Raw genomic sequence first — 26111 nt, 5'->3', positions numbered from 1 at the left:
CATGCAGGTTTTGATATACAAAGTTAAAATGAATTATTTTGTACAGTTAAAGTTGAAATGTGGCCAAGTCAGCAGAGATCTGCTGTAGAGCCAGAATGTGACGATCCCATAGAGTCAAAGCTGTACTTGTAGCCTGAATCATTCCAATCAACAGCTGCTTTTACCAGTGATTTGGACTGTACCTGGAGTCAGTGTGTCCTGCATGAGAAGCAAAGAAAGCTCTTTGAAGTAAACATGATAGGCTTCCTGCAAACTACTGTATGAGAAGATAATGAGAAACGGCCAACAAAAGTAATACTATAATATGTTGTCAAAAATAATTTGAAAAAATGTCAGACAATAGTATGTCGTCCAAAATCCATCCATCGTCTTCCACTTATCCGGGGTCAGGTTGCGGTGGCAGTAGGCCAAGCAGTTTAGGGTAGTCCCTGCATTCCCTTCCTGAGCCGTTGGATGGTTTGCCAGAACTTCCCTGAGGCCAACCGAAAGTCCTTCTCCATGGCCTCCCCGAACTCCTCCCATGCCCAAGTTTTAGCATCTGCGACCACCGCAGCTGCAGCCCTTCTGGACTGCCGGTACCTGTCAGCTGCTTCTGGAGACACCTGAGCCAACCAGGCCCAAAAGGCCTCCTTTTTCAGCTTGACAGCTTCCCTCACCCCCGGTGTCCACCACCGGGCTCTCGGGTTGCCGCCGCGACAGGCACCGATGACCTTCTGACCACAACTCTTAGCGTCCGCGTCCACAATAGGGGCTTTGAACATGGTCCACTCGGACTCCATGTCCCCAACCTCCCTCGGGATGTGTGAGAAGCTCTTCCGGAGGTGAGAGTTGAAGACCTCCCGGACAGGTTCCTCAGCCAGATGTTCCCAGTTTATCTTCACTACACGTTTGGGTTTGCCAGGTCTTTCCAGCCAACTCCCCCATCATCTGATCCAACTCACCGCCAGGTGGTGATCAGTTGACAGCTCTGCTCCTCTCTTCACCCGAGTGTCCAAGACATATCCAATGATACGACTACAAAGTCGATCATTGATCTCCGGCCTAAGGTGTTCTGGTACCAGGTACACTGATGAGCCACCTTATGCTCGAACATGGTGTTTGTTATGGTCAAACTGTGGCTGGCACAGAAGTCCAGTAACAAAACACCGCTTGGGTTCAGATCGGGCAGGCCGTTCCTCCCAATCACTCCATGCCAGGTTTCCCCGTCGTTGCCCACGAGTGTTGAAGTCCCCCAGGAGAACTATGGAGTCAGCAGGCGACGCCCTTTCCAGGACTCCCCCCACCACCTCTAAGAAGGCCAGATAGTCTGAGCTGCCGTTTGGTGCATAAGCACAAACAACAGTCAGAGTCTTCCTCCCTGTAACCCGGAGGCGCATGGAGGTGACCCTCTCGTTCCCCGGGGAGAACTCCAACACACCGGTATGCATTGCACCCATCCAAAATATTTAAAAAAATTCATACTATAGTATGTCTTCCAAAATATGAAAAAAGGTCATACATTTCACTTTTAAAACTCCAACAACTGGCCTCAGTTCCCAAACTGATATAGTGTTGTAAAAGGAAGAGGTGATGCAGCACAAATGCAATAAACATGACCCTGTCCTAACTTTTGTAGAGACGTGTTACTGCCATCAATTTCAAAATGAGCAGATATTTTGTATAAAACAATAACATTTCTTAGTTTCAACAGTGTCATTTGCAAATCATTGCATTGTTTTATTCACATTTTACACAATGTCACTACTTTTTGAAAATAGGGTTGTAAAACTGTTGATACATTTGATAAAATATGAAGCAAGTCACGCAACTCCCTGATGATGATTAACATGACCAAAGTCCGAAAGGTAGCGGCTTCCAATGTACAAATTAAGAATGAAATATTTCCATTTATTCATGAATGTCCAAATGAAAGTCATACAATGACATCACACGGTTTGTTAAAGTAATGTAAACAATCAAACATGAGTGTTCCCATGACGTCCAGCACCCATTCAGTTAGAAGCCCTTACCGAGCAGCTAGCCTGATGACGATAATATCAATTAACCCACATATGTGTAGAGGATGATCAAGATGAAAATGGAAACTTGAGAAGCAGATGTTGGAATTTAGATGTGTAGTCAGACAATAATGTGTATCACGCTCAAACATTTGCTCATTAAAGACATAAGGCACAAGGTGAGTTGGAGTCCACAGGGGAAAAGGCAGCAGACAGAGAAGTGGTTGAACTTCGTTTGCTTCAGTGTTCGGTCAGAGTTACTGTTAGTGGTAACCTCTTAAAGCAGCTCATTGAGACGCTTTAACTTCTTTCAATTCCTCCAAAAACTGGTTGCGCTGACTGGAACTCTGAATCCGTGAAGCTCCTTCACTTTAGCAGTCAGTGACGGTTTCAGGAAAATTCTGCAGGTTTGGCAGCACGAGGTAAAAAGTAAAACTTCACTTCCACATGACTTTCACAATCCCTCTCATTGTGTGTGCAATTATAAAAGGGCACAGACAAGAGTTTGGTAAAGGTAACCCTACGCACCTTACAGGTGGCTACACTGACAGAAAAGTGAGACGTCACGTGCATACATATATATCCTGTATGACATATACGTATGTATATACACATACGTGTACATACATATATATATATATGTACGTCCAAAGTTTGCACTTTTTTTGCACCCGTTTTGCAGGTGATTTACTGAGTAATTACGTCATTGAAATCAGGTGCAAATCTCTGTATTTAAATGAGGGTTTGTGTGTTAAAGAGATTCCAGCAATGGAAAACAGAGTGACCGCAAAAGGAAATATGATCCCACTGAAATTAAGAAATATAAATACAACAACAAAACGCTTTATAGGAGATTATCAGCAAGAAAGTCAAGACTGAGGGAAAAACTAAAAGGTGAAAAAAAGGCTTGATAATAAAACGTGGGTAAATAAAAGAGGACGGTGGATGAGATCCTCTAACAGACACTGATCAGCAGGTCCAGATCTTTCTGTGATGAGCAGCTGATGTTTCATGGAGTTCCTGGAGGTCTCGTGAACCAGATGAAGCTACCTGTGAATTCTGCAGGACTCATTCAGGATGTGACAGCTCACCTGAACAACAGGACTGGAGGGAGATCCAAGCAGAGATACGCTGGAACCACCCAGAGGCAGCAAAATGCTGAGTCGGAAGAAGTTCTGACTTTGCTGGTATTTCGTGGCTCCTCCTTGTTGTTGGCTGTCAATCATCTTTCAGTTCATTATGTCAATATGTCTGAATAATTTATGGCTCTGACATGTCAAATGTTTAACGGGTGTAAAACCTCGTTCTCTACATATTCTCTGGTTTCCTGTGTCTCCTTCACAATAAGAGCAGCCGTGTCTCCTTCACAATAAGAGCAGCCGTCTCTCCTGATGTTCATCTGATTAAAACCTTCAGTCGTACTAAAATACACAACAATCACTTCTCCTGTTTCTATTTCCAGGTTTAGTAAATATCATTGCAGGTGATAAATGGCTCTATTTGCATGTTTCCTCCCAGTATTTTACACCTTCAGAAACGTCCAATATTACATATGATGCAGGAAAACACAGAATGGACAACGTGTGTTAAACTGCACATTTGGAAGATAAAATCCTCGCTGCACGTCGTCGGTAGATCTGATGGACATTTGTTTGCAGATGGTTTGAAGTTTGCACCTGATTTTACACACAAACCTTCAGTAAATCAGACCCTTGATGTGCTTGTAAGGAAACACTGCCAGACTGAAATAGAGGTCTTCCTCACCGGGCACCAGCTTTAGCTGAGTGGTATCTCTATAACGTCCTCCTCAATGATCTCCCCCTGTGGGATGGGGAGGTGGTCCGGAGGGCTCCTCTTGCAGCTCAGTCCTGTGAAAGGACTGCACCAGGACAGGGAGAACGAGCCTCCAAACGCCATCTGCATGGCTTCCCAACACGGTACCTTCCCCCACTTCCCTGTCTCCCCCTTGAGGCGTTCAATTCCCTGGAGAGTACAGAAGAGAGAAGCGCTGAGGTGGAGGGAGTGGAGACAGAAAAGCACTGCATATTATCATGTACATGCACTACCAATGACAATTACATCCAAGTTGATGATGGTTCTACATGTGGCGACAACACATCATGGTTTAGCTTTCCGGGCTAGTCTCTCCGATCTAAAACACATCCAGACAGAAGAAAGTCTTCAGATGTAAATTCAAGGATAGGTTTGGATTTTCATGTTTTTTTTCTGTGTTGAGTGAGTTAGTGTAATCTGTAATAAGTCCTCCTGTTCATAATGGCAAGGAAGCGGTACCTCCCTGGTCTGCCTACACTGGAACAAGTAAAGGATCAGCTCTAGCGTGTGCTGATGAGCCCCAAACATAAAGTCTGGAAGTCTCATTAGTTTTACAGGTCTTTGTCCATAAACCAAAGAAGGCCTACTGGACACATCGTGATCTAGAAAATGTTTGGACTGACTGACTGACACACCAACACTGCAATCCCCAGAGCAACACTGCTAGCACGGCTAGTCATAATGTTCTCTGAAGGGGATAGAAGGCTTCAGCACTCCGTAGCCAAAAGAAGTCACTGAAATTATGTGTCCCTTTATTGCAGGTGTTTTCTCTACATCTTGTGTCAAAGTCTCGTTTCCCATTTTAATGCCGCTTGTTAATCCCAACAGAGCAGCAACGACTACAATTTGAAGCTGAAACCGATGCAGGAGTGTGACGGCCACTCTAGATGCTGTCATTGAAAAAGCATCAATTTCTCTCCAGAAATACTTGTCAATAACTTCTTTCCAAAGAATCTTCATGGTCTCAACAGCAACATTCAGGCGCTGGTGGTCCTTTTGGTGCTTATTGGCCTGTTAATATGATCTGAAGCCTTCTAGAAGACATGTCTGCCTTTGATGGACAACTGGAGCTTGGATTAGTTTGGGTTTCGTCAATCAACAGAACTAACCAACTATTTTGAGGGTTACTCATTTGAAATTCAAAAATGAGAAAAAACTTCAAAAGTGGATGTGTGATGACTTGTTTAAATTCAGAACCAGTAGAGCAGCTTAGATCTATGCAATCAATGATCAATGCATGCTCACTGGACACTTCTCTAAAACTAGTGAGCCATACTGAGCACTCTTCAGTTTGATACCAATGCTCACAGTAAACTAGACTTTCTGTTGTTAAACAAATGGTAAACATATAGTTCATATTGCCTTTGGACAGTTAGCCCGGTTCCAGTCTTCAGACGAAGCTAAGCAGTTGTAGCTTCATCTTCAACACAGACATGAGAGCATGAACCTAAAATTAGCCTCAGCTTAACTTGAAAACGCATTTTGGCACAAAGGCCGTGGATTTCACTGGAGTCTGTTACGAGGTGTCGCTTCACCGCCGGTACGACAGAAGAAGCTACAGCAAACATGAACTCTGTCCTGTTGTCCTGAAATAGTTTTATCCTTCCAAGCAGATGTGCAGGACGTTTGCATACAAACAGCCATCAGACTGAAGCCAAACGCTTTCACAGTGCTGATTAAATCCTTCATCACCAGATGAATCTCTTTATTTCACAGTCTGGAGAGTTTTTAAATGTGACGTCTGGTGAGACATTCCCCCACTAGCTGGATGAAGGCTTACTGGGCCGACTCTACAGGCAGCATGTACACCAGACACTGAACTCCCTTTTAGTACCATGCTAACTTAAAGGGGCATCAAATATTTTCAATTGTCTTCTGGACTTTCTGAATAGTTTGAGACCAAATAGTTTAAATTCTGATGGTGAACTGAGTCATTTTGTGGTGGTTGGGACGCTGAAAGGACTGTTTTACAAGTGCAACTGTAATGATGGAGGAGACAATGACATAAGCACATGTCAATAGTGTTTTTGGAATTACTATAATTGGCAGATGGGGTGATGAAAGTTCTGCACTGCAGGTTTAAACACTTTTATATCAATTTCAATTAATTTGTTCTCAAAGAAACTTGCCCAGGATTTAATAACGCTGTCCAAAATGGCTCACATGCACTTGAAAAATAAAAGATTGGCACATGCTTTATGTTACATACAGAACTCACTCATTCATTCAAAATGTTTGGTTGAATTAGAAAGAAAAGAAGTAGAAGCACACTTTGACCGTGTGATTGAAACCTGCATGCTTGTGAAGCTCGATGAGACAGCTAATAGGACCTGGTTCGCAAGCTTACCTCTGTCAAGAATAAAAAGCTGTCTGCTTCAGAACGATTTGGCAAAGTGAATAATCAACCAAAGCAAAATGCATGAGTGTGGAGAGGACACTGCATGGGAGAGAGGCAGGTTACATAGTACAGTGGGAGGAGAATGGAGACAGGACAGAGGTCAGAGGTCAGATGCAGGGTGTGAAGGTCATGAGAGCAGACAGCTGTGTGCAGGGAAAGTAGAAACTCTTTCTGGAACATTATTGAAGAATCAACACATCTGGGCAGAGAAGGTCTTTGACAGTCCACCAAAAAAATTATGCACCCAAAAAAGCAAGCAAACATAGTCTTTGCACTGCAGCTGAGAAGTATTTATTCTCTGTGCATGTGCTGAGATCTTGTCTGAATATTTAGTAAGAATTAGAAATTTCTGTAAAAAACAAATCAGCTCCACCAGCAAGACTTGGCACGATCATACCAGCAGTGTTCCACATACATGACTAAACTAGCCTTCACCTGTACCATGCATTCAGAAATAAAGAATACATACAATATCATATAAAGAAAGAAGAGCAGAATAAAATGCACACTTTGGAACAGAGTAGTTCACAGAAAAAAAAAAAAATCAAAAATAATAAATACAAAGTGCGATTTAGCCTTATTTTAGTACTCATATAGATGTGAATGGTGAAAGTTAATACTTTGTTAAATGCTTTGAAGTAGTCTGGAGTAGTAAAGACACACAGTCCTTTTTAGACAGAGCTTCCCTTTAGCTCCACACAGGATTTAATCAATTTCCTGCAGCAAAGGCAATATTTAAATCTGAGCCAGTGTTTCATATCAAAGCTTTCCTCCAAAAAATGGTGTAATGGAGCCGTTTTATTGGGTTTGGCACACAACACCATGCGAGCATCGACCACCGGAGCTGCATCACTGCACACGCCGACAGGGACTAAAGCTTGTGTTAAGTAAATAAACAAACATATGTTACAATGTGGTTGTTGACAGTCGGTCCACAACATCCGAACATGTTTTGTTGTCGACAGACAGGTTAAGGTTGACATTGGTACTGACTGAAAGCACTTTATTTCCTTGAATGATCAGCTGGCATTTGGACTGTGGATCAGATTCTGTTTGTTGCAACAAACATAAACCTGCTGGCTTGTTTTGGCCAAAAATAAAATGTAACTGTGCCGTCCATGTAAAGCATGTATCAGAGGAATCAGGGACAACATGTAGAATTAAAGTCACTTCCAATACAGGATTAAACTGAGGTGAGACTTTTTTGGTCTTTTGTGTGGTTTCATGAGAGAGATACTCAAATACTGGCTGCTTGTAATTTGCAGAGCTGCTGGATTCTCAGGGGTCACTGAAGAAAAATCTTCAAAGAAATACTGTGGGTTTTTAAGTAAGATACACAGCATCAATATGTTGGCCAGTACTGAGCAGATCAGGTGTTATAATGTCAATATCATTATATCTCATCAGTATTTCTGCTATCAGTTTGTCAGAGTGGGCTGTTAACTACCAGTAATCCCTCCCTCGTGTCCTCTTACACAATGATCCCAAAGAGGTCCAGCAGTCTGGTGTGCAGGGTTGAACTGAACAGAGCCCTGCTATTAAATTGGGAATTGGTATCAGCAGACACCCTGAGTGGAGAATCAAATGTTGGTATCAGGAATGACAAAGTGGTATCGGGGCCTTGCCAATTATGAGGATGAAGCAAACAATCCTGAATCACTTAATAACTGAATCTGGTGTATTTAAAATATTTTCACCACCATAAAAGACCAAAAACCTATGGGATTGAATTTGTGTCATAATATCTGAGCAAAATCTCCCCAGAATCAAACAAAAATAAACAAATTGCAAGTAAATAAAATTAAACTGGAAACAAAATGATGAGCTCAAAGGAAGCACTTATGACAAAAAAAAATATGCGTGAGTGCTACATTTGATCACCACATTCACACCTTCCTCTCCATATCTTGCACTTGAACATTGACCTGAAATGAAGAAATTGAACTAAAATTTTAAAACTCAACAGTGAAACTGGAGAACGTGACAGGAGGTCAACAAAATCTTGATCAATAATATAAAGGTAAGAATATTGTAATCAAATGTTTTGCCTTTGAGCTCAATCAGTGCTTTCAATTTATTTTCATTTCGATTTAATTTGATGTTCACATGCCACAGATGTAATCCCATAAAAAGAACGCCATGATGGTAAAGTATTGATGTGCTGTTCTGGGCATCATTTAAAAGGGTCGGCCTGCAGATGGATCTGTTCAAAGAGTCCATTCTCGTGAGGACCCATTTAAAAGGTTTCCTTTGTCCACGCCTGGAACACATGACTTCTGTCAAAAGGAAGATTTCAAAGGTCAGTTCACCCAAGTTCCAAAAACACATTTTCCACTATTTCCTAGTGGCCTCTCCTCCATTTCTGTTGTCAGTATATCAGCGGTAGGATAGTGTTTAATCGAAATTCTTCACCATTTGGAAAACTCAACAGATACTTGAGTTTGAAAGGTGAAGTGTTTCCCTGGATTTAAGACAGATGTGATCTGTTCCTAGAGAGATGCTGAGCTGATTTTATTAATACCTGCCCTGCTCAGTGATTTTCTTCCACCCAAGACTTGTATTTCTTTCCTCATTATTTCCCCAAGAATTAGGCGATACTTCAACTGTTTGTTTTTTACTTACTTAATAAATATTTTGTTCTTTGAGGATATTAGCTGGCAAAAGAAAACCGCTCAATCAAACTGTGTACATGGCCTGACAGCAACGGGAATACATGATCAAATATGTTTTGTTTTTTTATTTAGCTGAACTGACCCTTCAGGGAAAAGCAAGAGGAAACAGAAGAAGAAAAGAGAAGGCTTCTGATACAATACAAAGAGAAAGTCGATCAGAAAAAACAGATTCATCACTGTTGGAAAACAGGACTCAAACTGAAAATATTTCTTTTTCTCTGCAACTCAACTCACTCAAGGCAACACAAAAGGAAACGTATAGCGCACGTCGTCGGCAACACAAAAAAGCACATGAAAAGCTGTCCACGGCGATTATGGGATATACAGTGTAAAATGCTTTGAGCAGCAGGAGCAAACAGACGGTGCTGGCCTTCCCACTTTGGTTCTGACCCGGCACCTCGCTCCCTGCGCTGAGCCTTCACACCACATACTGGTAGGTCTCAGCCTTCCCGTGGTCGGGGGTGGAGAAGGGGCTAAACCACAAAAAGGAGAAAGGGTGTCCGAATACCGCCCTCATGTTCATCCACTTAGTTTTTTTAGCCCATCTTCTCTCTTCCTTTTTCAACTGCTCTATGCCCTGAAAACGAGAGACAACCAAACTTCAGTTGGTGTGCTTTTGTGATCCCGTGAGTAATCACAGACCAAATGAAATATACCCATTTATTTAACTCCCAAAGTATGAAAACAGATCTTCAGGGCCAGTGTATTAGGTTTGGACAATGCAGCTGTCAGTCCTCAGCATGATAAATACGTCTCTCTATGATCACAGTGACATTTGTTCCATATCTCTGACCGAGAGTTGCAGACAAAAAGAAGTTCAAAGCAGGAAAAGGAGTTTTGTTTGGTGAGCTTTGATTCACCGGCACACCAATACAGGAGGAAGCCTTATTTTAGTACAACACCAAACTTCCTAGGATAGTGATTCCTTCTTCTACTGATACATGGACTCATTTGCCTTTACTATAAAAATACATACATTCCTCTTCTTTAGGCAGCAGCAAAAAGTGAAACTACTGCTGTTTCCCGAGCAGGCTGCTTTAAGCCCAAACGAAGACATTTTTACTGCTGATTTCAGAAGTTTTCGCAGTTTTTCCTGCAACCGATTAGTGGCCTCTTCAGCTGACCTGTCTGAAAATGTATTATATGCATCTGATACCTGACCATATAATGATGGAAAGGAGTACTATTCAACCTGCCTAATAGACACCATCTGTATTACATGGTAACCCAGATATGCTTTAAAAGGTATGTAAACGTCACAGAAACCAAAAATGTATAACTAAGTTTTTCCTTTTTGGCAGTCACTCTGCGTCTTCAGAGAAAGACTTGCAGGGATTTTGCTGCAGATGAAGAGATGTCACTGAGGGTTATCAGTTTGAATCAGCTAGAAGGATAAAGATGTTCATGTTAAAAAACACTATGGGTGGCAGCAGCAGGGAGACAGTTTGAAGAGCAGAGGGAATTAGTGAGAGAAGAGCAGAAAGGATTGCAGGTCACTAAATGGGTCACTTACGGTCTCGTCGGTACAGATGGAGTGGACTTGGGTGCCGAACATCACAGAGGTGAAGATGAGGAAGAGGAGGCCCTCAAAGCACAGGAGTATAAGGAGGATGACTGTTGCTGGAGGAGAGAAAGAACTGCACTCTGGGGGATGGAGGAACACGGAGGCGGAGGAGTGAAAGGGTAAAGAAGAGGTTCCTGTGAGGAACTACTACAGTCTTATCAAAGAAACTACTGCGCTCTACTGTGGCTTGGTTGCGCTCTACAGCCAGGGAGGAAGAAGTCGACAGGGATGTGCAACTATCAATCTGTGGAAACCTAGTGTGTGTTTGGGATCAACAAGTTTAGGCTGGACGAGAGGGAGGAAATCATGTGGCTATGGGTGAATGTCCTGTCCCGATCCATGACATGAGAACACAGTAGCTTGTCATGAAGGATGCTCATGGATGTTAATACAGTTAGCTCATTAATTACACTGGGCAACAAAAAAAATGTTGTGGCACAAACTAAAATTCTTGGACCTTCTTGTTACATGACGCTGTTTCACTTAAAATATGTACAAATGTACTTCTAAAATTTTTGTGTATAATTTTGGCCTCAGGAACATCCATCTCCAGCCACAGTCTGTCAACACTTGTCTTGTACTGATTTTCAACAGGAGTTACTGGAACAAAAAACTATAGCTGATAGAGAAATCCTGAAGACATTTGAATTCAGCGTGCAAAAATATAGAAGAACCAGGTATATATAAATGGGACAAAGTCTTTGTAAACCAAGTGATTTGTGTAAATGTCTGACATCAATTTAAACTTGTTAGCTCAATGTTATTAAGCTCCAGCAGGAAAAGAAAAGCCCTGGTAATGCTGTGGAATCAGCCTCTATATGAGGACTGAGGTTAGGACATGGAAAAAAAAAACCCATCATTTTAATGTCGGGCTCAAAATAAGAACAGTGAGTCAAACAGCTGATTCTACCAGTCTTCAACCACAGTGTGAACCCATTTTCTAAAGACACGTTCTCATTATGAATTGAGAGCAGTATTTAAGACCCTAGTTGTCTTTTTTCAGTAATCTGTCAATCAATGTGAGTTCTGTAGATGGCTCTAATGCTCCCTTTAACTCCCTCTGAAGTCTGATTGATGTTGAAAATATATAATGTGGTACACTGCAGCTCTGATTTAAATTCACACAAAGCAGAAAGGCCTCGACAGGTTTTCTATGCCAATTATAAAACGGTGGCACGTCTCAGTCTGCTGAGAGCCTTTTACTGCGGCTGCTCTTCTCCACTCACTTGCTTGCTTTTGGTACCAGGTACTTTTCTGGATTTTTAAATGGCAACAGCCATGACATTACTTCAAGATGACACACACTCGCTGAGTACATCATTGGCAACCGGACCCCTGCACAGGTGACGTCATTGAGGGTCGCTGTTGATCTAGTAGTCCAGTGACTTCTAACAAATGGTGGATGCTGTAGTAGCTTGGCGAATTAACAATGGCTGGTTTGTGCAGCTGTCCCGTGTCGTGCACACAGTGATGCAGTGATTGTGACCATTTTCTCTGACCAATCAGTGGTCAACAGTTCTTTCACCTGTTATGATCGGATCAGCTCACTTGGAGCCTGGAGTCGACGGTGGTGATACCAAAAACAGTACCAGGTACTAGCCACCTCTTTTATCCAATGGAAAACCAAAACAGTGAGTAGAGTGGAGCGGATCCGGTAGCAGCAGGAGTAAAGGGGCTTATACTAACCAGGTCATATAAAATACAGCATGAAACAAGAGCAACGTTAGAGTCTAGCAGGAATGTGAACCTTTCATTCATACCGGCACAAACTGTATTTTGGACTTACAAGCAAATGCCACAGAATTCCAGTGCATGAGCAGAGTGGTATTCCTACAGTCTTTCTACAATAATTGACACAACAAATTACAGGCCAAATTCAACAATGAATTAATTCCACTATCTAAGTATCGCCTTTGTAGTCAAGGCCTGAAAGCACTTATGCCAACTGTCTAAAAGAGCTCAAACTAATCCAACAGTCCTGCAATAATTCCTTCTTCTACAAAGCGTCTGATGTTCAGTTGTTGAAACAGTTGGCAGAGATGTTGACTCAACTGTACTCACATTATTTTGGGTGGTGGAGTCTGTGCTACTGTTGAATTCTATTGCATTATACTGGTTTCTATTATTTAGTCCACCTTCTTTATTGGGGTTGGCTACATACCAGAACACAATCATAGTGAATTAAGTGAAGGAAATCAAAGGGGATAATATTACACACTGTGTACACACAATATATAAATATATATTTAAAATCAATTCTAAAATATTGTTTTATTTTACAGATATAAAAGTTTCACTAACATTTTAAAACAAGATTTTAGGGCATAATTGCAGGTTAGTTCTTTTTACAAGTGAATGGAGAGTTGGAGAGAAAAAACACTCACTTGTCCAATCATCTTCAAAGCAGTAGAGGAAATGGAAGACCACCATCGCCAGAGCGTGGAGAGAGATGAGTGCAATGTACATCTAAGTTTAAAGAAACAAGACCAGAATCAGGAACAATATGAAACTCGCTGAGAAATGATGCTACATTCCAATAGGAAAAACTCCCGCTTCCCCACAGAGGCTACATGTACTACCCGACCACCAAGTTAAATAAATCTAAATTCCACACAAGCAGGACAATTAAATGTGGACTAATAAATATTAGATAGCTCGTCTAAATGTCTTTCTTACTCTTTGTAGCTCTGTTGAGCCTTGTATTCATTTAACTCCTAGTAGGAATGATTTTATGAGCTTCTTTACAAATAATATTGTAACTATTAGCTTCACAGATGTATCATCAAGCACAGCAGCTTTGAAACACCTGTAAGACTTCTCTGAGAACCAACATCAGCAGCTGCTGTTCATGTACTGTTTTACTGAGGTCATCTGCTATTCCGCTGTCTGAAATTGATACCATAAAAAGTTTGTGGGCGATTAGTTTATTCCATGTACTAATATATCATTTGAGAGTTATTAGTCAGCTCTGTTGCAATTCAGTTTAAATAACAGTCCTGCAATAGTACAGGCTTACTTGTGGTTCCTAGAGTTGAGTTTCCAAAAGTAGAATGGCAGGTGGGGCTTATAGATATGCGAGAATATCACTGCCATAAGTCAAGAGCATGATCTCTCTGTCAGGATTCCTATTTTCCTCTGTTTCCTCTGTTTTACCCCCGATCACCTCTCCTCCTGTGTCCCCTCAGTCCCGTCTGCTTGTTCTTTGTCCTCCTCTCCTCTCCTCCCGTGGCCACACCCCTCACCAGTCCCAGCAGCTGCAGCCACTCACCCCAGATCACCACCTGCAGGTGTGCTGCATCTCCATGATCACCTCCCCGGACTATATGTACCCTGCCCCTGCACTCCTCTGGTTGTTGGTACATTAGTACTACTACTACTAGCAACAGCTAGATGACGGCGAGTTACTGCGAGTGCGAGTTGTGCACCGCAAGGACTTTTTCTTTCCCACTGAGTTGTTGTAAACATTTCTATAATATTAAGGTTAAGAGGACCTTATTGTATAAAGTGCCCTGGCATGATTTATGTCGTGATTTGGTGTAGTATCTAAAATTGAATTGAATTGAATATGTAATTTACTGTCAACTAAGGATGAGTTGCACAGTGTCAAACAAAAGAATCTGTGACCGTAAACTTCTTGGTTAGCCTCCACTCATTACAAGAGACCTACCGTAACGGTGAACTTACTGTGAAAAGCACAAAGTACTTTTGGTTGTTCTCCCCAACACAGTTGTTGACCCAAGGACAGTGGTGGTCCATCTTCCGTATGCAGCGTTTACAGACACTGGAAATGAAGAGTGGAAAACAAATTAATTCACAAGCAGCCTCTAATCAGTAATGGTGTCATTTGGACTTCTTTGTGTTTGTAATGTCACAAACAAACACTCATCATATATTTGCCCCTCCACACAGCTCACTGTCCAACTTTCTATGTAGAACAAACAGAGGAATGACTCCATGGTGGAACTAGCAAGCTAATAGATTGAACCATGTGGTTGGACTATGCATGTGTCAATCAGAAAAGACCCAGTTAGAGAGGGTAATTATATGAACACGTCTTAAAAATTAAGACACAAAGCAGCTTGATAGTGGAGCTCCAGACAAAATCTTAAGAGATTTAAAATGATAGAGATATTTTTGGGACTTAGACAGAAAAAAATATATTCAAATAAAACAATGGAAATGTTTAAATATGTGAAATTAAAACAAAAAAAGAATTCAAATACAGTGGAAATTGTATCAGTCCTTCAAGGAAATGTGTCAACGAAAAAAAGGGATGATATCTATAGTGGTAATGGTGGTGGTAATGATGGTTGTCATGATGATGATGGTGGTGGAAATGATGATGGTGGTAATAATAATGGTGGTAATGATGGTGGTGGTAATGATGGTTGTCATGATGGTGGTGGTAATGATGGTGGTAATTACGGTGTTGGTGATGACGGTTGTAATGATGATGGTGGTGGTGGTAATGATGATGGTGGAAATGATGGTGGTAATTATGGTGTTGGTGATGACGGTTGTAATGATGATGGTGGTAATGATGGTGATGGTGGTAATGATGGTGGTAATTACGGTGTTGGTGATGACGGTTGTAATGATGATGGTGGTAATGATGGTGATGGTAATGATGATGGTGGTAATGATGGTGGTGGAAATGATGGTGGTAATTACGGTGTTGGTGATGACGGTTGTAATGATGATGGTGGTAATGATGCTGGTGGTAATGATGGTGGTGGTAATGATGATGGCAATGATGGTGGTAATGAAGGTGCTGGTAATGATGGTGGTGGTAATGATGATGATGGTAATGATGATGGTGGTAACAATAGTGGTAATGATGGTGGTGGTAATGATGATGGTGGTAATGCTGGTGGTGGAAATGATGATGGTAATGATGATGGTGGTGGTAATGCTGGTGGTGGTAATGATGATGGTGGTAATGATGGTGGAAATGATGATGGTGGTAATTACGGTGTTGATAATGACTGTGGTGGTAATGATGATGGTTGTAATTATGGTGGTCGTAATGATGGTGGTGATAATGATGGTGGTTGTAATTACGGTGGTCGTAATGATGGTGGTAATGCTAATTCTAGGTGAGTAGATAGGACCCCTAAGGAGTCACAGCAAGAATCTTTTTGACGATTACTTTTCTGTGTCTAAATATATCTATATACACTGACTGGACACTTTATTAGGTACACCTGTTCAACTGCTCGTTAACGCAAATATTTAATCAGCCAATCACATGGCAGCAACTCAAATCATTGAGGCATGTAGACACGGTGAAGACGACCTGCTGAAGTTCAAACCGGGCATCAAAACGGGGAGGAAAGGTGATTTCAGTACCTTTGAACGTGTCAGGTTGTTGGAGCCAGATGGGCTGGTCTGCGTATTCACAAACTGATGATCTACAGGGATTTTCACCCACAACATCTCTAGCTTTACAGAGAACGGTCCCAAAAAGAGAAAATATCCAGTGAGCCGCAGTTCTCTGGGCGAAGATGCCTCGTTGATGTCAGAGGATGTCAGCCAGACTGGTTGGAGATGATAGAAAGGAAACAGTAACTCCAATAAGCACTTGTTCCAAGCGAGGTATGCAGAAGATCTGAACAACACGTGGAAGCTTGAAGCAGATGGGCTGCAGCAGCAGAAGACCACCGGGTCCTCCTGTCAGCTAACAACAGCAAACTGAGGCTACGATTCACACCGGCTCATTGGACAATAGAAGATTGGAAAATGTGGCCTGGTATAATGAGTCTGGATTTCTGCTGCGACATTCAGATGGTCGGTCAGAATTTGGCGTCAACAACATGAAAGCTTGGATCCATCCTGCCTTGTATCAGTGGTCCAGGCTGGTGGTGGTTTAAATGCCACAGCCTACCTGAATATGTTTGCTGACTGTGTCCGTCCCTTTATGACCACAGTGGACCATCTTCTGGTGGCTGCTTCCAGCAGGATAACACGCCATGTCACAAATAATAATAAGAAAGCAGCCTTCAGGTCTGGGGACAGGGACGAGCTCAGGAGAGCGCAGCGCCACCTGAAGGAGAAGCTCAGGGAGTGCAATGACTCCTACAGGAGGAAGCTGGAGGCCAAACTCCAACAGAACAACGTGAGGGAGGTGTGGACCGGTATGAAGGAGATTACTGGGTTCAAGGGGAGAGAGAGACAACCAAGGGGAACCTGGAGAGGAACAACCAGGGGGAACCTGGAGAGGTCCAATGAGCTAAACTGTTTCTTCAACAGGTTTAGTTCACCACCCTCATCTGTCTCCTCCACACCTTACACCTCCCAAACACCTCTTCTGCCTCCCCCCTCTGCGCCCTCTGGTGAACTGCATAGAGCCCCCAATCTCAAAGGGCTCTTCCTCCATCGACACCTTGAACCCCCCCCCCCCCCCCCCCCCCGCCCACACACACACACACACACACACCCCTCTCTGTGACGACTGGCCAGGTTAGGAGACAGCTGGAGAGACTCCACCAGCGCAAGGCTGCAGGACCTGACGGCATCGGCCCCGGGGTCCTGAAGACCTGAGGGCATCAGCCCCGGGGTCCTGAAGACCTGCACCGTCCAGCTGGCTGAGGTCCTACAACACCTCTTCAACCTGAGCCTGAAGCAGGAGGAAGTCCCGGTGCTGTGGAAGACGTCCTGCCTGGTTCCAGTCCCCAAGACGACGGCTCCATCTGGCCTCAACGACTACCGACCGGTTGCCCTCACATCTCATGTGATGAAGGTGCTGGAGAGGCTGATCTTGGCCCACCTCAGGCCGCTGGTGAAATCTTCTCTGGACCCTCTGCAATTTGCGTACCAGCCTCATGTGGGAGTGGACGATGCCATCATCTACCTGCTGCAACGAGCTCAGTCTCACCTGGATGGAACCGGTGACTCTGAGAATCACTTTCTTTGATTTCTCCAGTGCATTCAACACCATCCAACCACTGCTACTGAGTGAGAAGCTGCGGGTGGTGGGGGTGGACGCGTCCACCATCTCCTGGATCACTGACTACCTGACAGACAGACCACAGTTTGTCCGTCTGGGCAGTGTGCTGTCTGATACAGTGGTCAGTGGTACTGGAGCTCCTCAGGGAACTGTTCTGTCTCCCTTCCTGTTCACCTTCTACACCACTGACTTCCAGTACAACTCAGAGTTCTGCCATCTGCAGAAGTTCTCTGATGACTCTGCAGTGGTAGGATGTATAAGGGATGGACGGGAGGATGAGTACAGGGCAGTAGTGGAGGACTTTGTGGAGTGGGCGGGAAGAAATCACCTGCTCCTGAACGTGGCCAAGACCAGAGAGATGGTGGTCGACTTCAGGAGGAAGACAACGGCTCCACAACCGCTGAGAGTTCTGGGAGAAGAGGTGGACATGGTTGAGGAGTACAAGTACCTGGGTGTGTCCATCGACAACAGACTGAACTGGAAGACCAACATCAACGCTGTCTACAAGAAGGGGATGAGTCGACTCTTTTTCTTGAGGAAACTTCGATCCTTCAATGTGTGCAGCGAGATGTTGGAGATGTTCTACCATCTGTTGTGGCCAGTGCATTGTACTTTGCTGTGGTCTGCTGGGGGAGCAGCATTGGAGCCGGTGACACCAACAGACTTAACAAACTGGTTAAGAAGGCCGGCTCCATCATTGGCTACAAACTGGACAGTCTGGAAAAGGTGGTGGAGAGGAGGACGCTGAACAAACTATTATCCATATTGGATAATCCTGACCACCCTCTCCACCACCTGCTGCAGGGACAGAGGAGCACTTTCGCTAAAAGATTCCTCCAGCTCCGCTGTCACAAGGACAGATACAGGAGATCATTCCTGCCCACTGCAATAAGACTGTACAATAACTCACCTCTGGCAAAATCCATCACAGAACAATAACACTGTTGACTGTGTTTCTTGGTTTGTTTGTATATAATATATATAGATATATACTGTACTGTATATACTGTGCATTTTATATTTTTTTTACTGCTATTTAATTCTATTTTATTGCTTTTTCTATTATTCTATTCTATTTTATTCTATTATTTCTATTATTATCTTGTTGCTTCTGTATGCTGCTGTAGCGAAACAATTTCCCCTCGGGGATTAATAAAGTAACTACCTAACCCACGGGTGTCAAACTCATTTAGTGAAGGGGCCACATACTGCCCACTTTGATCTCAAGTGGGCCAGACCAGTAAAATCATAGCATAATAACGCATACATAACGACAATATTTCTCTATGTTCAAATCATTGGTGAAGGTTTTTTGGATGATAAACTCCATTTTAAGGTCTTTCTACAATAAACTAGAAACATAAAAACCAAAAACTCAGACATCAGCCCACTGTTTCTCTGCCTGGGCTCTCCTCTGCAGATTCCCCAGCAACGAGTGCTTCTTCCGGAGCAGACGTCGCATTTACGCTGTTTTTGAAGCAATTACTGGATCGATTAAAAACAAATTACAAAACGTTTGTACTCATAAATCTCCATATTCTCATAGAAATGCAATTTATGTCTTTCTGTAATTTTCACACTTAGCAAAGTCATCCGGCGGGCCGAGCTGGACCCCCTGGTGGGCCGGATCCGGCCCGCGGGCCGTATGTTTGACACCCCTGACCTAACCTAACCTAAAGCTCAAATCATCGAAGAATTAAGGCAGTTCTGAAGGCAAAAGGGGGTCCAACCCAGTACTAGCAAGGTGTACCTAATAAAGTGGCCGGTTGAGTGTATGTCTATTTCTGCTCAGCTGCTCCATTATATATGAACAGTTGGTGTGTGCAGTTCAGCTATAATACAACAGTAACTGTGCGCAAGGACATTGTTACTGTAACATCTGTTACAGTTAAGTTGGTGCATTGGAAGTCTTGTGGTTGTTTTTCTAAAGGAGTTCTGTAGTTCTGCTCACTTTAGGACTCACAGGAAGTCAGTAATAAGGAAGTAGGGAAGCATGGCACTGACAGCAGTCATAATTGTTTGCGTCCGAGCTAAACCAGTGGCATCTGCATGCATCATACATCTTATGGTGGCATCGTCGGTATGTATTGACTTGTTTGTCCTTATCTACAGCTAAAGAGCATTATTTTGGACTGTATTGGGTTTGTGGTGGAGGTTTGGTGAATTTCTGTTGCTGATGACCACACTGGTTTGAATACATATTAAAAGTTTAATATAATGAATTGTGTTTAAAGTAAAAAATCACAAGGATAGTTAAAACCTGTAAAACTTTAATTTATGTTAGAGATCGAGTTGATGTGTTGGCATTGTGTATCTGTACGTGTGAAAGCAAGCAGAATTTTGATTGTTTTTTTGTATGTTTTAGTTTCACCCTTTAATTTCATTAAACCTGTGGACGAGAAACTACGGTCTTCTGAGTATGGATTTTTGGAAGGCGTTTATCTGGCTGTCAAGTCATATTCAGGATACAGTGGTGTGAAAAAGTGTTTGCCTCCTTCCTGATTTCCAATTTTTTTGCATGTCTGTCACTTAAATGTTCCAGATCATCAAACAAATTTAAATATTAGTCAAAGATAACACAAGTAAACACAAAATGCAGTTTTTAAATGAAGGTTTTTATTATTAAGGGAGAAAAACAATCCAAACCCACATGGCCCTGTGTGAAAAAGTGTTTGCCCCCTCCTGTTAAAACATAACTTAACTGTGGTTTATCACACCTGAGTTCAATTTCTCGAGCCACACCCAGACCTGATTACTGACACACCTGTTCTCAATCAAGAAATCACTTCAATAGGACCTGCCTGACAAAGTGAAGTAGACCAGAAGATCCTCAGAAGATAGACATCATGCCGAGATCCAAAGAAATTCAGGAACAAATGAGAAAGAAAGTAATTGAGATCTATCAGTCTGGAAAAGGTTCTAAAGCCATTTCTAAAGCTTTGGGACTCCAGAGAACCACAGTGAGAACCATTATCCACAAATGGAGAAAACATGGAACAGTGGTGAACCTTCCCAGGAGCGGCCGGCCGACCAAAATTACCCCGAGAGAGCAGCGACGACTCATCCGAGGTCACAAAAGACCCTACGACAACATCCAAAGAACTGCAGGCCTCACTTGCCTCAGTTCAGGTCAGTGTTCATGACTCCACCAGAAGAAAGAGACTCGGCAGAAATGGCTGCATGGCAGAGCTCCAAGACCAAAACCACCGCTGAGCAAAAAGAACATTAAGACTCGTCTTGTTTTTACCAGAAAACATCTTGATGATCCCCGAGACTTTTGGGAAAATACTCTGTGGACTGACGAGACCAAAGTTGAACTTTTTGGAAGGTGTGTGTCCCGTTACATCTGGAGTAAAAGTAACACCGCGTTTCAGAAGAAGAACCTCATACCAACAGTAAAATATGGTGGTGGTGGTGTGATGGTCTGGGGCTGTTTTACTGCTTCAGGACCTGGAAGACTTGCTGTGATAAATGGAACCATGAATTCTACCGTCTACCAAAACATCCTGAAGGAGAACGTCCGGCCATCTGTTCGTGACCTCAAGCTGAAGCCAACTTGGGTTCTGCAGCAGGACAATGATCCAAAACACACCAGCAAGTCCACCTCTGAATGGATGAAGAAAAACAAAATGAAGACTTTGGAGTGGCCTCGTCAAAGTCCTGACCTGAATCCTATTGAGATGCTGTGGCAGGACCTTAAAAAGGAGGTTGGTGCTGGAAAACCCTCCAATGTGTCTGAATTACAACAACTCTGTAAAGATGAGTCGGCCAACATTCCTCCACAGCTGGAAAAGACTCATTGCAAGTTATCACAAACGCTTGATTGCAGTTGTTGCTGCTGAGGGTGGTCCAACCAGTTATTAGGTTTAGGGGGAAACACTTTTTCACACAGGGCCATGTGGGTTTGGATTGTTTTTCTCCCTTAATGATAAAAACCTTCATTTAAAAACTGCATTTTGTGTTTACTTGTGTTATCTTTGACTAATATTTAAATTTGTTTGATAATCTGAAACATGTAAGTGCGACAAACATGCAAACAAATAAGAAATCAGGAAGGGGGCAAACACTTTTTCACACCACTGTATATGACGAGGACAGCACAGACATCATTAGTGGAAAGGACATCCTTGACTGAGAAACTTGTCTTTCACAAATGATCAAAAGTCAAAAATTCAGATCACAGTCTGACATCACTGCACCAAAACACAGCATGGGAATGAGTTTGTGAATGCAAAATGCTGCATTGACAATTTCATGTCCTTTTTGCCCTACCTGCAGTGGTGTGCTCGGTCAGGCTTGATACTGCAGCACTTGGGACACTTGTAGACCACCTGCCCTGGTTTCAGTTGAAGGCTTTCTATGTATTCCTTAGTGGCGTTCCCTTTTGGCACTGCCCCCTGGCAGAACAAATGCACAAAGTAGACGACTTCAGTGTAAAGCACAATTCAATAAAATTATATTTATATTGCGCCAAATCACAACACAGGTTATTTCATGGCACTTAACACATTAAAGTCCTTACAGCAGAACTTTACAATATTATACAGAGAAACCAACAATTCCCATATAACCTAGGAGGAAAAAACTATTAATCACCATAATGAAGTGGCCACAGGTTAAATGTACCATCATTTTATTAAAGTTCAACTGCATTAATCAGGACTACAAAAAGTTAAAGATCATAAACGTGTCTACATGGCATTGACAATGAAAGTAGTTTGTGAGTACGAATAATCCCACTTACAGGGTCAGTGCACATGGCCCTGAGGTGTGACGCAAGAGCAAGGAAGGCCAGCGTGTTGAACAGAGTCCCGTTCACAATGCTGTACGTCAGGTTCTTGGAGGGCAGCAGCATTACAAACAGCACCACAAACTCAGCATAAAACACGAGCAGCCAGGTGATGATGGCGCACACGATGCCGCAGGCGTCCCTGATGAACCACATGGCCGAGGCGGAAGAGGAAGTGATGACGTCTTTGGAGATAGGGATGCGCTGCTCGGCCTGAAGGCAGTTGGCTCCTGCCACTGCCCCAGTCCCGGCCTGCCCTCGCCCTCGCTCCACATCCCTGCATCTGTGCACTGGACTCTTCATCCTTCATCTAAGCTGAATGTCTGCTGCGGCTGCCACCAGATGACCGGCTGGACCCACGGTGCCTTCAGGCCTCAGTCTCAGTCACCGCATGCTGCGGGGAGAGGAGAGATGAAGGACAGGGAAAAGTCAAAGGTTTTCTAATTGTGAAAGAATCTCTTTCATGGTTGAATATGTTATGCACATGCTTTGGGGCTGCTTCAGTGAAGTCGATTTCATTATGGCAGCATCATATCATAAACCACAAATGGGCCTTCACAAGGTACATTATGAAACATCCTGTCTTTGGGCCCGTCATTCAGAGAAGATTTGTTGTTCAACTTGTGTGACGATAAATTCATCCTGTTTTCCATTCACACTTTTAGTTTCAAGACAGAATACATTTCAAATCAGAAGTGCATAAGTAAATGTCAGTTGAAGAAGCAACTTGATTAAATCACTTAAAATGTAGAACTTTTATCAGGTCATTTATCAAAGCAAAAATGCCAACGTTTAAGTTCAAACTTTGAGAATCTCAAGATTTGTGAATTTCTTGTTTTGTCAAGGTTCATTTTATATCTTTAGATTATTGGTTTAAGAAAACCAACAATTTTAAGACATTTCCGTGGGCTCTGGGAAATGTCTGCTCACAGAATATAAGAAATATTGAAATAAATATAAAGCTAATTTTCATTGATGTGCAAGTAAATTGAATATTTCAGCCATGATCTATTGTTGTCTTGGCCTGGATTGCTCTTTTACATTTCCAAGTATTAACATCAAGTGTAGAATGCACAACTTGGTGCAATAAACCCAACAATAAACAATGAACTGTAAACTTTGTATGTGTAATTGCTTAACCTGAAATGAAGTATACCACACTGACATTTGCAAATGACAACGAACTACCTGATCCAGGAAATGCTGACTGAAAGTGAACTTTCCTGTTCTACACTAAGCTGTCACCTTTTAACAGAAAGTATATAAACAGCCCAGCTAATTACGCAATTATTGTCTCTGTTAAAGATGATAGAGTTGACAACACTTTTCAATATTGTGATGATGTCAAAACACTGAACAGTAAATGGGGCTCAAAGTATGTTGTCTGACATTTGGATGGGAGGAGTCAGGAGTCCTCTGGACACACATCATGTGATGACCAGCAGCTGGTCAGTAGTGTTGGTCTGTCCAAGCTTGGACAGAGGTGGAGAGGACAGCAGAGGTGGAGGACAGAGGTGAGCAGCAGCATGTCTCTGCAGTCTGAATCAGGGATGAGAGGTTCCTGGGACCAGGTCATCATAACGGGGCACTAGCACCTCTTCTAACCCACGTGGCTCCATCCTCGTCTAAGAATTATAAATCACTGGATATCACGTGACACTATAATTAGTGTCAAATCAACATGCCGGTAAGTGGGCGACTGATTCCAGCCTGCCCGTTTCAATGGTTGAAGGAGTGTCAGGTAAACAGCTCTTTGTCCAGGTAAGGCCACAACACAGTGGCTCGTCATGTCAGCTTAAGAGCAAACTGCCTTAATGCCAGCTTTAATGGTTGCTTGTTGGCCGTTATGGTGGATAATCTAATGAAACGTGGCACAATTCATTAATTTGCTGTCTGTCCGTTTTAGCTAACGCTAGCTGCTTCGCTACCGTGTCAGAGTGAGCATTTACACACCTGTTGGCCTCCTTCTGTCCGCGTCCTTCCTTCAGCTGTGAAGCAGTGGACGTCTGGAACGAATGTCTGCCTTCACCTCCGATGAATTACCATTATATCCCGCTGAAGCTCACCTGAAACATGAGCATCCTCTGGCCGCTGTCGCTGCTGCTGCTGGGTAGCCCCCCTCGCTGCCATGACCCCGCCCCGTTACCAACAACAAGACGTCATGACGCACAGGAAAACAACCAATGGGAACACGTGGAAGGTTTCAAATCTTTTTGCGTCAGAGAATATGTCCGACACACCTATTTCTCTATCTGTGTCTATCTATCTATCTATCTATCTATCTATCTATATATGTATATATTTATATATGTATCTGTGTATCTATCTTTCTACGTACATATGTGTATCTATGTATCTGTGTATCTATCTTTCTATGTACATATGCATATCTATGTATCTGTTTATCTATGTATATATCTATGTATATATGTATACATCTATCTATGTATCTATCTATCTGTGTATCTATGTATATACAGTGGGTACGGAAAGTACTCAGACCCCTTTAAATTTTTCACTCTTTGTTTCATTGCAGCCATTTGCTAAAATCAAAAAAGTTCATTTTATTTCTCATTAATGTACACTCAGCACCCCATCTTGACAGAAAAAAAACAGAAATGTAGAAATTTGTGCAAATTTATTAAAAAAGAAAAACTGAAATATCACATGGTCATAAGTATTCAGACCCTTTGCTCAGTATTGAGTAGAAGCACCCTTTTGAGCTCGTACAGCCATGAGTCTTCTTGGGAATGATGCAACAAGCTTTTCACACCTGGATTTGGGGATCCTCTGCCATTCTTCCTTGTAGATCCTCTCCAGTTCCGTCAGGTTGGATGGTGAACGTTGGTGGACAGCCATTTTCAGGCCTCTCCAGAGATGCTCAATTGGGTTTAGGTCAGGGCTCTGGCTGGGCCAGTCAAGAATGGTCACAGAGTTGTTCCAAAGCCACTCCTTTGTTATTTTAGCTGTGTGCTTAGGGTCATTGTCTTGTTGGAAGGTGAACCTTCGGCCCAGTCTGAGGTCCAGAGCACTCTGGAAGAGGTTTTCTTCCAGGATATCTCTGTACTTGGCCGCATTCATCTTTCCTTCAATTGCAACCGGTCGTCCTGTCCCTGCAGCTGAAAAACACCCCCATAGCATGATGCTGCCACCACCATGTTTCACTGTTGGGATTGTATTGGGCAGGTGATGAGCAGTGCCTGGTTTTCTCCACACATACCGCTGAGAATTAACGCCAACAAGTTCAATCTTGGTCTCATCAGACCAGAGAATCTTATTTCTCATAGTCTGGGAGTCCTTCATGTGTTTTTTGGCAAACTCTATGCGGGCTTTCATATGTCTTACACTGAGGAGAGGCTTCCGTCGGGCCACTCTGCCATAAAGCCCCGACTGGTGGAGGGCTGCAGTGATAGTTGACTTTGTGGAACTTTCTCCCATCTCCCTACTGCATCTCTGGAGCTCAGCCACAGTGATCTTTGGGTTCTTCTTTACCTCTCTCACCAAGGCTCTCCTCCCACGATTGCTCAGTTTGGCTGGACGGCCAGGTCTAGGAAGAGTTCTGGTCGTCCCAAACTTCTTCCATTTAAGGATTATGGAGGCCACTGTGCTCTTAGGAACCTTGAGTGCTGCAGAAATTATTTTGTAACCTTGGCCAGATCTGTGCCTTGCCACAATTCTGTCTCTGAGCTCCTTGGACAGTTCCTTCGACCTCATGATTCTCATTTGCTCTGACATGCACTGTGAGCTGTAAGGTCTTATATAGACAGGTGTGTGCCTTTCCTAATCAAGTCCAATCAGTTTAATTAAACACAGTTGGACTCCAATGAAGGAGTAGAACCATCTCAAGGAGGATCAGAAGAAATGGACAGCATGTGAGTTAAATATGAGTGTCACAGCAAAGGGTCTGAATAC

General features: G+C 42.9%; 1 protein-coding gene across 2 annotated transcripts; it reads right to left on the bottom strand.

Moving 5' to 3' along the window:
* Positions 1-1690: 1690 nt before the first annotated feature.
* zdhhc3a (zinc finger DHHC-type palmitoyltransferase 3a) lies at positions 1691-24328 on the bottom strand. 2 transcript variants are annotated; one of them, XM_069142104.1, is made up of 7 exons: positions 24153-24328; positions 22155-22593; positions 21683-21807; positions 14149-14245; positions 12849-12930; positions 10414-10544; positions 1691-3980 (listed from the first exon to the last, which is right to left on the bottom strand). In XM_069142104.1, exons 2-7 carry the CDS (start codon positions 22500-22502, stop codon positions 3774-3776), a joined length of 990 nt encoding a protein of 329 aa, XP_068998205.1. In that variant the 5' UTR covers positions 22503-22593; positions 24153-24328; the 3' UTR covers positions 1691-3773. The 2 variants fall into 2 exon arrangements, with proteins under 2 accessions (XP_068998205.1, XP_068998206.1); XM_069142105.1 differs by lacking the exon at positions 1691-3980 and adding an exon at positions 6492-9477.
* Positions 24329-26111: the final 1783 nt, after the last annotated feature.

This window comes from Embiotoca jacksoni, unplaced genomic scaffold, assembly GCF_022577435.1.
Source record: "Embiotoca jacksoni isolate LCO1_2020_lvr unplaced genomic scaffold, fEmbJac1.0.p SCAF_97, whole genome shotgun sequence".
Classification (NCBI taxonomy): Eukaryota; Metazoa; Chordata; class Actinopteri; family Embiotocidae; genus Embiotoca; species Embiotoca jacksoni.
The sequence above is the reverse complement of the archived record's forward strand: the minus strand, read 5'-3'. Positions and strand labels throughout refer to the sequence as shown.